The sequence below is a fragment of the Myzus persicae genome, unplaced genomic scaffold, assembly GCF_001856785.1.
Source record: "Myzus persicae strain clone G006 unplaced genomic scaffold, MPER_G0061.0, whole genome shotgun sequence".
NCBI lineage: Eukaryota > Metazoa > Arthropoda > Insecta > Hemiptera > Aphididae > Myzus > Myzus persicae.
In genome coordinates, this window is record NW_019101308.1 from 352,207 (window position 1) to 366,903 (window position 14,697).

The following is a 14,697-nucleotide window of genomic DNA, read 5'->3' on the forward strand; positions in this document are numbered from 1 at the left end:
AATATTTCATAAGGTTTTCTTCTATAATTTTATCGTATATTTGACATTTATAAAAAATATTATGTTTATTACCTTTGGTACCATATTGGTGCTTGAACGCAATGAAAAAAAAGAATTCATTTAATAAATTAGTTTCGACTTATTGCAATTTGAGATTTATTTAACTATTATAAAAATGTTTTAGTAACAAATAAATTATAATATATCTGGTCACAGAATAAATTACCTTTCTTTTCATTTGGTATAATATATAATTATTAGAAAAAACTAGATGCAATAATGATATTATAAATTGAAATAAATAATTGATTGAGTGGTTCTTTGAATTAGAAAGAAATCTATATTAAACTAGTGTCAAATAATTGAGATTCAAAAGTAATTAATACATATTGTTATAGTGATTAGGTTGATTTTTGAACTTTGTTCAATTTAGGCTAGATTAGATTTTGGAGATTTCGCATGAATATTTGGTTGATTGTTGCATATTTATAATTATCAACATTTAATTTTGTAAGTAGATTTTTGTATTTTTTTTTTTTAGTATTTATTATCTTTCCTATATTTGTTTGTAGCCTGTCTGCTACACTTGAATTATTTACTGTGATCAACAATCTGATGCGATCACAATTGTAATGATCCTGTTAAGGTATGACTTTTAAATCGTTTTAACACCTTGTCAGTTATCTGGGATCGTTGTCATATTGGATACAACGTGGTCACGTGAAATGAAACGACAATTAAGCTGGAATGGCAAATAGAACGACATCAATGGTACTGAGGATACCATGACGTTTTGTTTTAAATTTGAAATTAAATAAAAAAATAATATACAGAAATTGAATGACCTTACAACTGTTGATATTTTCAAATATCTCTGTATATTTGACTGTTTACTCGAGCTTCCATGGAACAACAAAATGTATTCTTTTTTCAGTGAGGTGGAGTATTGTTGATGGCAGCAGAAGTACTATAGTATATATACTTTCTAATAAATAATTAACAATTTAGGTTGATACAAGTAAAACCATTTTAAATTAGTAACCATTTATTATTTTCCGTCAATTATTACGAAAATAAGATTGCGTGCAATAATTATTACCTATATCGAAGTAGATACAATCAAAGACTGATTTCCAACCGAATAATTCGTAAGCAATAAAATTATTCGACTTAGTAGAAATACAATTAACAGCAAGGTGTTATTTAAAAGTTTTATCAACAGAAAATGCATTAAATGAGATTTAATTTCCTGCGCCACCTAATATCGCTCGCACTTATTCCAGCATACAGTATAATAATATAATATATTATTATATATGTATATAAATTTGATAAACTCAAAGTTAGAAGTTAAGAGGAAAGGATTTAGCATATAGGAATACCAATGAACTTGAAAACTTTCTTATTAAGACAATTTTGCCAGTAAACTTTACATTTTATGCAATTATTTTGTACAAAATGAGCGTTCCGAGATTAACATTTTCCACATTATTGTCAATCTTAAAATTGAATATATAAAAATCAAACAGTTAAAACTTCAAATTCATCCAACTGATAAAATCTACTTCCAGCGTAAAAATACACTTTATTTTCTACTAAAATTTATGACTCATAACATTATTGTCATGAAAGTCACAGATCAAATTGCTTTTTCGATAAAATTACAGATATAGATTTTTAACCCGACAAACAATTCATTCGACAATAATATTCGCCTCTGTTCAAAAGCTCAACGATTCTCAGCATACATTTAAAAAAAAAATCCAATCGACTATTTACATTTTAGTTACGTTTTCCTACGCACAAAAATTCTACAAATTGTTTTCGACTTCACATCTATACACTTAAGTTCTAAATTCTATGATTTTCGTTGACTGATTATAAAGAATTTTGAATTTTTCTTTAAATAAATTCATTGAGAATAAAAACATTTAGCATACATTTAACTGGGTAGTTAAAATAAAATATCAACTACTTTACAAAAATTATCAGTTATAAATACTGAATTTATTTTTACAAACATAAACTTTTCCCGGTAAAGATTTTTGGTTTTACAACACTTTATTAAAAAGTTACAAAGATGAATTGAAAAGTTTCAACAGTCACTTACAATTTACAAAGTTTTGAAAGGATAAGTCTATAAGTTCTCTCTTGTACAAAAACACAGTAGGTAATTCGGTTGAAAGAACTTGTCACATTTTTTTGTTAGTCAGCGGAACGATTCTATTTACACTAAATACTTGTTATTTTAATTATGTTGGTTGTAACTTAAATAAACTATAAAAATATTTTATTTTTTCTAAGTGAACATAATTTATTATTTAGTAATTCATTCATTATGAACCAACAATCAGTTCTTACGTTCAATGTTTACGTAACACCACTTTGTTTAAACACAAAATGTTAAATTATAATAAATTTTAATTGAAACTGTTAACTTCTTTTGGCGGTTTTTGTTTTATTATTATCCGTGTTGCTGTTTGATAATAGGTACACTTAAAAATGTTTAAACATTAAAGTCACAATCCTAAATTTGTTTTATTATCAACATGCAGATATTGAGAATATTTTTTTTTTGTTTTTAAATAATATACAAATGCTTGTCGTAAAAAATATATTTTAAAAAATTGTTATGTCTTTATTTCTTTACTGTTAAAAGGGACTATGGTTATAGTTTTATATTTTAAGTATATAAAAAAAATATAACTTTGAGGATTCTCAATAGAAATAAATAATCATTATCTAGTTATAGTTTTGTGTTATCTACTGCAACATAAAACTTGTTGTTGTTTATTTTGTGTAACAATCTATGATTTGTGCAATTGGTATATATTAATAATATCGTTAAAAATATAACTACTTTATTAGAATAAAAAATAATGATATAATAGGTACTTAATAAATATTATTATAATATAATCTAATACGAACAAATTTTAACAATTAAATTAGACATATATGTATGAAAGTTGAAACGATGACTAAGATTATTATAATATAAGTATTCTTGGTAACGAATAATAAGTAAATTAATATAATATGTACAATTACCTAACTATACAAAATAAATGGTAAATTTGAAGGACTTAATTTTTTTTTGTATTACCAACCATTTTACTCGAAAATTCTAAGATGGTTACAATAATATAAATCAGATGCTACCCTGGGTTCAACGAGATACGTATAATCAACTATTATCAGCCAAATTTGTACCCTTCAATTTTAGGACCGATTCACTTTTCAGCCTAAGCAAACATTTTAATATTTACTATATCCTATACACATTGAAAAGTAATAAAAATATATTATGTTGTACAGAAATTATATAGTATGAAATAACTATATTTTTCGTCAATAATTATTTTATTAGTACCTACTACAAGTTTTAAACATGTAAAATGTTCGTCCAAAATTAATGACATATTTAACATATGCATGGAGTTATTATAGTACTGATCAAATACTGCAATGCAAATAATTTATTTTTATTTTTACATTGTATAATTCATATACCATATATTATGTTTGATCATTTTTCAACAATTAACTAAAACAAAATATTATTATAGTAGAATATTAAACTTTTTGATTTGGCCTTAAAGAGAAAAGAATGATTTTAAACGAAAAGATAATCGACTTTTTTTAATTTGTTCAAAAGGGGATGTGTACGATTTTGGTCCAAAAAAATCTCGCCCGTTCATAAATATTGTTGATGGGTGTACCAATAAAATAAGATTAAACATGATATACTTCATAATCAAATATTTATGTTTATAGATCAGCTATAACTGTATTTCAACAGAGGACCGACGGTCGGCATGATTTTCGTGTTTGGAACTCTCAACTAATTTCTTACGCCGGATACAAACAACCAGACGGAACAATCATTGGCGACCCGATGAACGTAGAATTCACTGACGTAATGTTATTTTAAAAAGAAAAAATAGTTTACTTTTTATGTCTTTTGGTCTTTAATAATAAACTTCCGAGTTCCGATTCTTATATAATATTGACCATGAAAATAATACGATATTTGTATACAAATGTTTACAAAGTATCAGGCAGGTATTATTATAGTGGTGTAGAATTGTAAGACGTACTTCGATTCCGTCGGTTTTATATCGATTCCACCTCTAATCCGAGTAGTTATTGAGTTATTTAACTTTGTGCCCCAAAAATAATAGGTCCACGATAATTGGTTTGGTAGATGTGAAGACTATGGGGATTTAAAAATTTTGGTGATTATTGTTAAATAATTATTAACTTATAACCATTAATAATTTATGAAAATCGTTCAACTGTAATAAACACCATTATAACATCTGTTTATATTTTTATAAAACCATTTTTAAGCACTATTACAATTAGAATATTTAATATACATTTTAATAAGTGAGAAACAAATAATTCTAATTTTGAATCAGGTACATCACATTTTTCAAAAAATTAATCTACTAATAATTTACAGAGGGGGGGAGTCTAATTTGAAAAAAAGTTTGTTTCGCCACAGAACACTCTTTAAGAAGTAAAAAAAATCAAAAATTAAAAAAAAATGGTCTAGGTATATTTTAACTTTTAATATTCCAAAAATCAAAATTTGAATAATTATTCAAGGAAAAAATAGGGGTGAGATACTTGGTGATATTACCTGTATATATTATGTATATTTTTTTAAATAAATTATATATAGTGATTGGATTTTTTAAATTCACTGTGTAACGTATTTGCATCATATGGATGTGATAATGATATTTTAAGATATATTATGCATAATATTAATGCACAATTGGCCAAGTTCTGGTGAACCATTAAATTAATAAATTTTTTATACAGCTCAGCATTGACAATGCAAATGGGTTATACTATTTTAGATTCCGAGCCGAGCGATGAATGTAATTATAAATTTAAGACTCGATGTAATCGATAGGTAAATATAATATGAACTGTAGTTGGTAGAATCAATAGCCGATGGAGTCGATATATACCTTTTTAAAAACAGAATGTTTTGGCGGAATCGATAAATTTGCGTACGAACTATTAGGTACAATTACATTTTGAATCCCCATCACATTTTGGGTAAAGTATGTTACTTATCAATATAATATGTTAATATTGTTTCCCTAATTATTATAGATTGTAGTATTATTCTATAAGTACTAAATACACAGTTTATATATTAATCACTACTATTGGGTACTATAACACATTTTTCAATACAATCTAAAGCCAGTCATTCATAAATTCTTCAAAAATCATAACAGATAGATGATAATGAAAAGACCTTCACCGCAAAAAATACTATACTGAATGCTGTCATTTAGTTTGTATTGAAACTGGACAACACATATTACCAAAGACATTCAATTAAGACTAAAATAATATGTCACAAAAAAAAATCATTTAATAAAATGAATACAAGACTTAACTAAAAAAATCACCATTGTTTACAATCAAATAGTAAAAATCCAAATAGTGAACTGTACGTAATGAAACAGACTGCACTCAAAATTAAATAATTATATTTGTCTATTAGTACTATTTATATTGGTCTCTAGAATATTAGACATTGATGAACCTACCTACTACCCATGACTCAATAGTTATTAGTAAAATATTTATAGTATTAGACATTAGCTAATATATTGTTAGTATATTGTTAATATATTGTCTTAGTTTATGGTTGTAAACTCATCATAATAATACGATTATATCGGTAAAAAGCCTCTCATTCACATAGCCACAAATATTTATTTATTACTTGTATGCATACTTTACTCAAAACAAGTCCATTATAAATAAATTGTAAACTCGAATTCCATCGTTTATATTATTTTTTGTTTATTATTACAATATAGTATTGTCGTTGTGCAAGCTAAATGTTTCGGTAATTCACGTGCATTGCGCGGAATGTGTGGTAGGTCAAGTGGGGTAGGTACACGGAATGTGTGGTAGGTCACATACTTTACCCGAAATATGTTGGTACATCGAATACTCAATTGCTACAATATAACGTGCTGGACGTAATTAAATCAACAAAGTGACGTGGTTTTCAGGTGTGTACGAAACTCGGTTGGCGCGGAAAGGGCACAAGATGGGATTTGCTGCCTTTAGTGTTATCAGCAAACGGTCATGATCCAGATTATTTCGATTTACCGAGGGAACTAGTTTTGGAGGTTTCGCTTATTCATCCTTCGTGAGTACAAACAATTATACTCTATAAGTGACACATTAATAAATCAAAGTTAAAATTCCGAAAATCAATACAATTCATCAATTGTTTGAAGTATACATACATTTGTATTAATACCGATTTGTTATTGATTACCTATTACCTACAATACTTACGTGGATACGTGGGACTTCAATAGAACTTTAAATTATATTTTAGTACAATGTATAAATAGGTAGTAAATAATATATACACATACTTGTATAAAATTATACAATCACTTTGGTCTTTCGCGTAAAAAAGTTACGCTATTATAATTCTATATTGTACTAATATATTGTCATCCGTGAAAAATACATTATTATTAATCAATTACTTGAAAATGATGGTCCATCGTGTACTTTAATATTTAACACATATATGTAGAAAACGCGAAGCACTAACTGACAACTGAGTTTTTTTTTTATTTAAATTATATGCCAAAGATACAATTACAATTGGCAATATTGTTTTACCCATAATTTGATTCTTCAAACACGAATTGCGTACCCAAATATTTAAACTAATAATTTTCACTTAGTTAACTTAGTAAATATTTGTACTGTGTTTTTATAAATATTTTTTGATACATAAATATTTGTTTGTTAATTTCAACAGTCCACGAATATAATATAACTAAACCACACAAATAAAAAAAATACATAAATCTTATGAAAATTGTTTACCATGTATAATTGGCAATTATACGTGTATGGTAATTCTTACTGGAATTTTCATTAAATTTCATATTCCGATATTTGAACCAGTAACGCAGTTTATAAAGTATATGACACATGCCGTCATAATAAACATGCGAAAAGCTATTAAAATATACACACATAACCTATGTATATGATTGCTATGAGTTTCATTTGATGTACCTATGTAACATGAAATATAGTGTTGAAAGGAAGTACAAAGTTCAGAGATAAAAAAAACATTATTTTTTCTTTTAACGAAGCAGTTTGATTAAAAACCAATAAAAATTCTAATAAAAACTAAAGATAATTTGCTTTAACAAAATATTAATTGATTAAAAATTGAAATATGATTATTATTCCATATATATAATAATCTTCAGGGCGGACGATTTTTGAATTCGCATATTCACATTTTATTCTCGAATCTTAGTATACTACCTTATAACTTCATGTTATTCATATGGCTTATAACTGAAAACTGATTTAATATTTATAATAAACTATAAAAAGTGTATTTTATCAAATTTTAATTACGGTACATGGACAAAATGTATTATGACATAATAATACACATACTACATATCTACATACCACCTTGTATAATATAGATGACACAATAATATTATGGATATTATTTGTATTTAAACATTATGATCTTAACTGTAGCATTCCAACACCTTTTCTACAAATATTTAGATTATCGGTCCTATTTATGCCTGTGTGTGATTATACAGAGTGAATCCAAAAGATAGTTCATATTAATTTTGTGCATGATTTTTCAGTCCTCTAGATTCACCCTACATATTTGTATTATTATATAATGCATATTATATATTATATGGGGATTGGAAGCGATGATTTTGTCTAACACACGTGGAGCCTAGGAATTTAAACGTGATTTCATTCCAACTTACCGATTGATCTAATGAAGCGATAAGATTTTTTTTTTATTTATTAAAAATTAAAATGTTTCATCATATTGTACATGCTATTACAAGTTTGTTAACAGTTTTTTTTTAATGAACAATTTCGAAATACTAATATTATTTGTTAGTATAAGATTTTTAAAACAGATTTGAATTTGTGGTCAAGTCTAACCCCTTGAGATCGAGTTCCCCGCATTTTTTCATTTTATCTCTCCAAATCCTTAGAAAAAATTGTAATAAAAAAGGAAATTAAATAATTAAATTTTTGGAGAAGTTAAAAATTTAAAAATTTAAGAAATGGGATAAACGATCTCAGGTAGACTTGATGAAAAATTCAAATCTGTTTTTAGAATTCTTATCGCATCATTAGATAAATTGGTACGTTGGAACGAAAAAAGTCTATAACTTCCTATGATCCCGTGGGTTAGACAAAGACAGAAAATCACAGCTTCCAATCCCCTTAATACTTCTGTCAAACGTACAAAATATGATTCATGGGTAATGATTTTAGTGAAGCCATTCTAATAAAGTAGAAAGTTTTGACTTAATTTGTTTTCAGAAAAAAGCAATTTTTTCCATGATTAGAAATGATATAATGTGTTTAAACCTCAAAGTATCAAAATATGATATTAACTTACGCACTGCAGATATAATATAATATATTAGTGTACAATATACTTAAGGAGGACTCCACTGTGCGTTTTAAATTTCCATCGCTTTATCTGATAGTTCCAACCAATTGTTTGTAGATTCGATTGGTTCTCTGACTTGGGTCTCCGGTGGTACTGCCTCCCTGCAGTATCCGGAATGATGTTTGACTGTGGAGGAATCCAGTTCACAGCGTGTCCGTTCAACGGGTGGTACATGAGTTCGGAAATCGGATGTAGAAATCTATGCGATCCACACAGATATAATGTTCTAGATGTAAGCGTTCGATGAGTTTTTGTTGTTTTTTTTTTCTTTTTGTTATTACTTAGAAGTTATTTACAACTTTCAGGACGTTTTAGAACGTATGAAAATCGAATTGAAAAATTATGGATTTTTGAAAAAAGACCGAGCTCTTGTAGAAGTGAACTTAGCCGTACTACACAGTTTCCAAGTAAGTCAATATATAAGGTTCTTGTTTTTGTAAACAATTATTATAGTATATTTTGACGATCTTAAATTATAAAATGTATTTTGGCAACAGTCAAACAATATTACGATAATGGATCATCATACCGCATCTGAATCGTTTATGAAGCACTATGACAACGAGTTAAGAACAAGAAAAGGATGTCCAGCAGATTGGGTGTGGATTGTACCGCCAATTTCTGGCTCCATCACACCCGTTTTTCACCAAGAAATGGTCAGCTACGAACTTCACCCAATGTATGCTTATCAGGTAATATTTGAAATTTTATATTAATAGACTAGAAAGATTATGAGTTAATTTACCATTGATACATTTATAATTTTTTTAATTAATCAAATTATTTAGAATAACATAGTTCTCATACAAAAACTTTTATATTGCTGTAAGAGTTTATTTTAATCGAAAAAACATACATTGTAAATATTAAAATCGTTTAAGCGACATAAGATTGGCAATATTGTTGAATGCATGTTTGAATCATTAACAAACACTTTGTAATTTAATATTAAAAATACATGATTCACAATTCACAAAAATCATAAACTTACATGAAATATTTAATAAATCGTTCTTCTGAAAAATAATTTCACAAAAACACACAATTGCTATAATTACATATTTACATCTAAAATGACTTCTTAATTCTTAAAATACATTAATAAATCACTAAATAATATTTAGTAAATATGTTCAAAGGAACCAGCCTGGAAAACTCATGTTTGGAAAAAAGGTCAAAATCAAGGAAAATCTTTAAAGAAACAGAGACGCAAGTTCCACTTTAAACAAATTGCTAGGTATTTAGAAAAAAGCATATATATATATCTATATATTATACAATATTGATATCTATATGGTATAGGTATACGGCTATACTTAATATATTTATTTTTCATTCAACTAAAGCACCTACATTTTTTTTTAATTAGAGCTGTGAAATTTACATCGAAATTGTTTGGACAAGCATTGTCTCGTAGGATTAAAGCAACCATACTATATGCAACAGAAACAGGAAGATCAGAAATGTATGCGAAAAAATTGGGTGAAATATTTGCTCATGCTTTTCACTCTCAGGTACATTGGGCGAATAATTAATTTACATTTTACCGATACGCATTAAGGCGCAAAAATTATATTAAACCAGTGATTATTATCTTTATATAACATTGTATTTATATTAAACGATATTTTATTTATAATTTGAATAACAATAAAATTTATATAAAAGGTAATGAGCATGGAAGAATATGATATGACAAGTATTGAACATGAGGCGTTATTGTTAGTCGTTGTATCAACTTTTGGAAATGGTGATCCTCCCGAGAATGGACAGGTATGTTTAAGTAATTTAGTTTCAATAAAATAGTCCGATCTTGTAATTTCACATTATTACTTCTCACATTATTATTAATTGAAAATATATACTAATGACTTAATACTAAATGACTAAAGTTAACACAAATAATATTGATGACTGGTTAGCCACAAGTTTTTTCTTAAAGATTTGTACATTACACTTATGCGTTTTATTATTATAACCTAACTATACCTTTTTTAGATGTGCTGTCTACATTATTATTTTTTAAAGCAGATGTATGAATAGAGTTGTAATTTCACTCAAGATAAAATATTTAGATAGGGAGGCGTAGATTTGATAAATGTACACATTTAATTGAATACAATTTACATGATTAATAACTGTGTCAGTTGGGAGGTGCATTTTTTTATTAATTTGGATAATCTATAATTAGTTTTTAATTTAAAAACCCCATTTCCTTGGCCCTGTGCCTCTCCAAAAATCATAAATATCATAGTCTTGCTTGGGAATCCTATATCAGGTATATGACTATTTCAAGAACGGCATTTTTATCCACTCAGAAAAAGATAATACCACGTAAAAGGAAAATAATGTATATATTTTATTAAGAAAATAAAACGAAACAGCGCAACTTTACTAACATTTGTTTTAAAAAAAGAGGCCACAACCCACAACTTTATGAATGTTCTTTTCTTTTTAGATTGTGAAAAGTAGGGTCATTGATATCGTCTATTGGTTAAACAAATAGCTTTGCACATGTTTTTAATATGAACATTGAACACTTTTTTAATCTAAAAAAAGCGCTTTATTAAATCTATATCTATCAATTGAGTATTTGTTTAATCATAAGCGTAAAAAAGACTACCAAAAAAAATTGTAAAATTCACGGAATACACTTTTTATAAATCAGTTTCTTGAAATTAAAAAAAAATAATAATTCAAATAAACTGACGATAGTCCCTTTTCGGAATCTAGTTTAATGTAGAAGAGGGTATTATTGGTCATTGATGGAGGCTTGAACTAAATAGATCTATTTCTAGAATTTAACACTTATTTTAACTTCTTATGTTTTTACAGTAACTTTGGTCAATTATTGTAATTAATATCAGTCTTGCCCAGGTTTAATTATGCCTATCAAGAGTTAGTCCTAAATATTTTACCCAGTTCTGGAAAAATTCTTTATTTAGTTGTACATACAGTTAGAGGTTAGCCAATTTTCAAAAGAAAGTACGAACAACTTTTTTTATTGACTCCTTAGAAGTCACGTTAATATAAACAAAAAGAAAACCCAGCAGAAATCATACTTTTATTTTTTAAAACAACCTATTTAAATTGTAACAAAAACTTATTCAAAAAAATAAAAAATAAAAACACAACTTTCCAATAAGAGTAATATTTGTTTTTGAGTTTATATTATTCATTACAGGAATTCGCACAACAATTGCATTCAATGAAAATGGAACACGAAGGCACTAATTCTAATAAATCACTAGCCGTTAAATCATCACCTCTCAGGTACTAGATCTTAGCCCGTCCAAACTTAGTAAAAAGACAATAAGTAATCACCATTATTAAAATATTTATTTTTAATATTTATTTTTAGTTCAGCGTCATTTATAAAAGCGAATAGTCTTTCAGAATGCCACCATTTAACTGAGCTAAATGATTTGTCTAACAGAGATTCGACAGATGTTGATAACTTCGGACCACTTGGAAACGTCAGGTATACAAAAAAAATTAAGCAAATAAAAAAAAATAAGTATAAATTTAAGTACGAAATGGGTGTTCAATAATTAGATAGGTACATAATTGGTTGACACATTGTAATCGTTATTAACATACCTATGGTAAAATAGTTATTGATTAACATTTATTTACTACCTATAGTCGGGACATAGTTATGATAATAATATTATGTGATATATAATAGTTTATTCTTTGACTCAAAGGTACTCAAAACGAAATAATGATAAATAAATACCTCTGTAAGTACAAATGAAAACTCTTAAGTATATAAAATATTCAAAAAGTTTCTACCTACTAAATATTTCATTGAATAATTTAACATTAAATTCATATCGTGTAACATAATAAGTTTTAATTTTTTCAGAAGATAGACAATAACATATATGCCCATATAGAATTTGACAAGGCTGGCCCATAGTTAAAAATTCAAAAGTTAAGTTAAATACCCCGTTACTTTGATTTGATGGGAAAACTTTAATTTTATAAGTTAGTTCATAACATACATAAAGTGTTAAATTTTAGGTGATTTTACACAGATGTATAAAATCAAGTTACATGTTTATGTAAACCATTCATTTATAATTTTGTTTATTTGAAAATTAGAAGATATCCTAGAAACACTAGGGTTCGGGTATAAAATGTGTTTGCCTCAAAAGTTGATAAATCCAAGACAGAAAATTCCTAAAATAGTAAAATGTATAATCATAATCAGTTTGAGTTTGACATGCATTGGTGCACGCACCGGTGCAGCAGAAGGTTGTTCATGTGCAACATCTGCAACAAATTTTAGCAGGTTGGCCGCGGGGCAGGTTATAGTCACTTCTGCCGGAAAAAATTAATTTGACTGATGGTAAAAAAATAGGCATCTTTATTCTATAGACATGCGTATCTGCTATGAAAGTCAGAGCACGCCTATGTATACATTTTACTCGCTTGTATATAATCGGTAATCGGTATTTATTTATTTATTTATTTATTTATTAATTATAAACGGGCGTGAGCCCATGATACAGATTTGTATGGTGTAATGTTGACATTGTGGTATTATAAATACAATACTTCGTTTCTAATATTTTTTAATTTCAGGTATTAATTGAAACAAATTTAACACTCAGAAACACGTAATTTATTAAGCTCGGGCACTGGAAAAGTTTTTTCCAAAAATCTTTGTAAAGCGATTAGCTGCTTCAAAATATGGATTGGGTTACTCCATGATTGATATAACTTTTATTAATTGTATAGTTTGCATTCATACAAATACTAATATGCAAAGTTTTCCATAACGTATTAAATAAAAATAGCCAGTTGTATTAACTCTATAATTCCCCTTTTTTAGCAACTAGGAAAAAAGTTCGCTGAAGAGTCAACTGCCCACCCTAGTCCACTTCAAATACAAGGGGACATAACTCCCAAATTCAAAACTAACAAAATTCGTCTATTTTTTAGATTATGCTATTTTTCTTTCCATAGTTATTATGTCTATTAATTATTAATTAACGAAGTTACAAGAAATATATTAGTCAATTTTACCTCTACTTCACTTATTTTGTCTTATATTATATCTTAACATAACAAGTTAAACAAGTTCGTTAACTTGACCTACCTTGGAATTTTATAGCAATAAATTTCAATTATTTTAAGATTAATGGTGTAATTTTGAAACAAAATTTACATAAACATCTAATGTTTGGTTCAAATATTTATCGAGGTAGTAATACTGTAATAACGCTAAACTCATAAATTAGAATGAACTAAAAAGGCGCAAAACACACACACACACACACAGAAATGCTCTTGACTGGTGATAAGATTTAGTAATCCACTTGAAAAAAAACCTCAATACCTTTAAAACTTATCCGAATGTTAGGTACCCTGCAGGTGGCATACGTATTAACAATTGCGTATTATATATGTATACCTGTATAGTGTAAATTTGGTAGGTTGGTAAATTATTAAATCTTTTATTTCTGAAATTTGAGGAAAACACATCATCGAAACTCAATTGTAGTAAATATAAGGCATACCAAAGACAAGAATGTACGTGTTTTAAAAAACATTCAAACCGAAAATATGCAAATAAATAAAGAAACAGAAAGTGCCTGTCTATTTTACAAATCATAGTGGAAAATAATCTTGCTAATTAAAAAAATTCAAACGCAGTACCTATCTACAGATATATTTATAAACTTAAAATACACCGAAAAAACATTTTCCTATATTTAAGTATAATTTCAATATTTCTTTTAATATGCCTTATCGTGCATACATAATGCATGTGTGGTAATTTCATTAATTTATTTTTGTACATACTTTATATTTTAGGTGTAACATTCAACTCCAAATAAATTTTAAATCCTTACTATTCTGTACATTTACATTTATAAATAGTTTAGTTTCTTTTCATATTTATATGATATACATTATACGTAATATTATATTATAAATATTGTAATTGTGCTGATGGGAATTGTTCCTTAAACTCGTTATTGATTTTAAATAACCAAATATTAAATATGAACTCAAAATATCGAACTCTGAAAAAATATACTCAACTTTTGTAGTACATTTTTCTCATTGAAGTTCAAAATGAAAGAACTCTACGACAACTGTGTAAACATCGTTTAAGAGCATAAATATGATAAAATAAGTAATCATTAAAGAATGAA

The 14,697-nt window shown here is 26.9% G+C and overlaps 1 protein-coding gene across 3 annotated transcripts in view; it reads left to right on the forward strand.

Moving 5' to 3' along the window:
• LOC111028604 (nitric oxide synthase, salivary gland) overlaps nt 1-14,697 on the forward strand; it is an 83,842-nt gene that overhangs the window by 58,752 nt on the left and 10,393 nt on the right. For all 3 annotated transcript variants that reach the window (XM_022307324.1, XM_022307326.1, XM_022307325.1), the window contains 10 exons: nt 3,778-3,919; nt 6,054-6,193; nt 8,585-8,759; nt 8,833-8,934; nt 9,025-9,219; nt 9,667-9,764; nt 9,897-10,041; nt 10,196-10,300; nt 11,712-11,800; nt 11,889-12,008. In XM_022307324.1, coding sequence (XP_022163016.1) covers nt 3,778-3,919; nt 6,054-6,193; nt 8,585-8,759; nt 8,833-8,934; nt 9,025-9,219; nt 9,667-9,764; nt 9,897-10,041; nt 10,196-10,300; nt 11,712-11,800; nt 11,889-12,008 — 1,311 coding nt within the window. The remainder of the gene's footprint in view (nt 1-3,777; nt 3,920-6,053; nt 6,194-8,584; nt 8,760-8,832; nt 8,935-9,024; nt 9,220-9,666; nt 9,765-9,896; nt 10,042-10,195; nt 10,301-11,711; nt 11,801-11,888; nt 12,009-14,697) is intronic.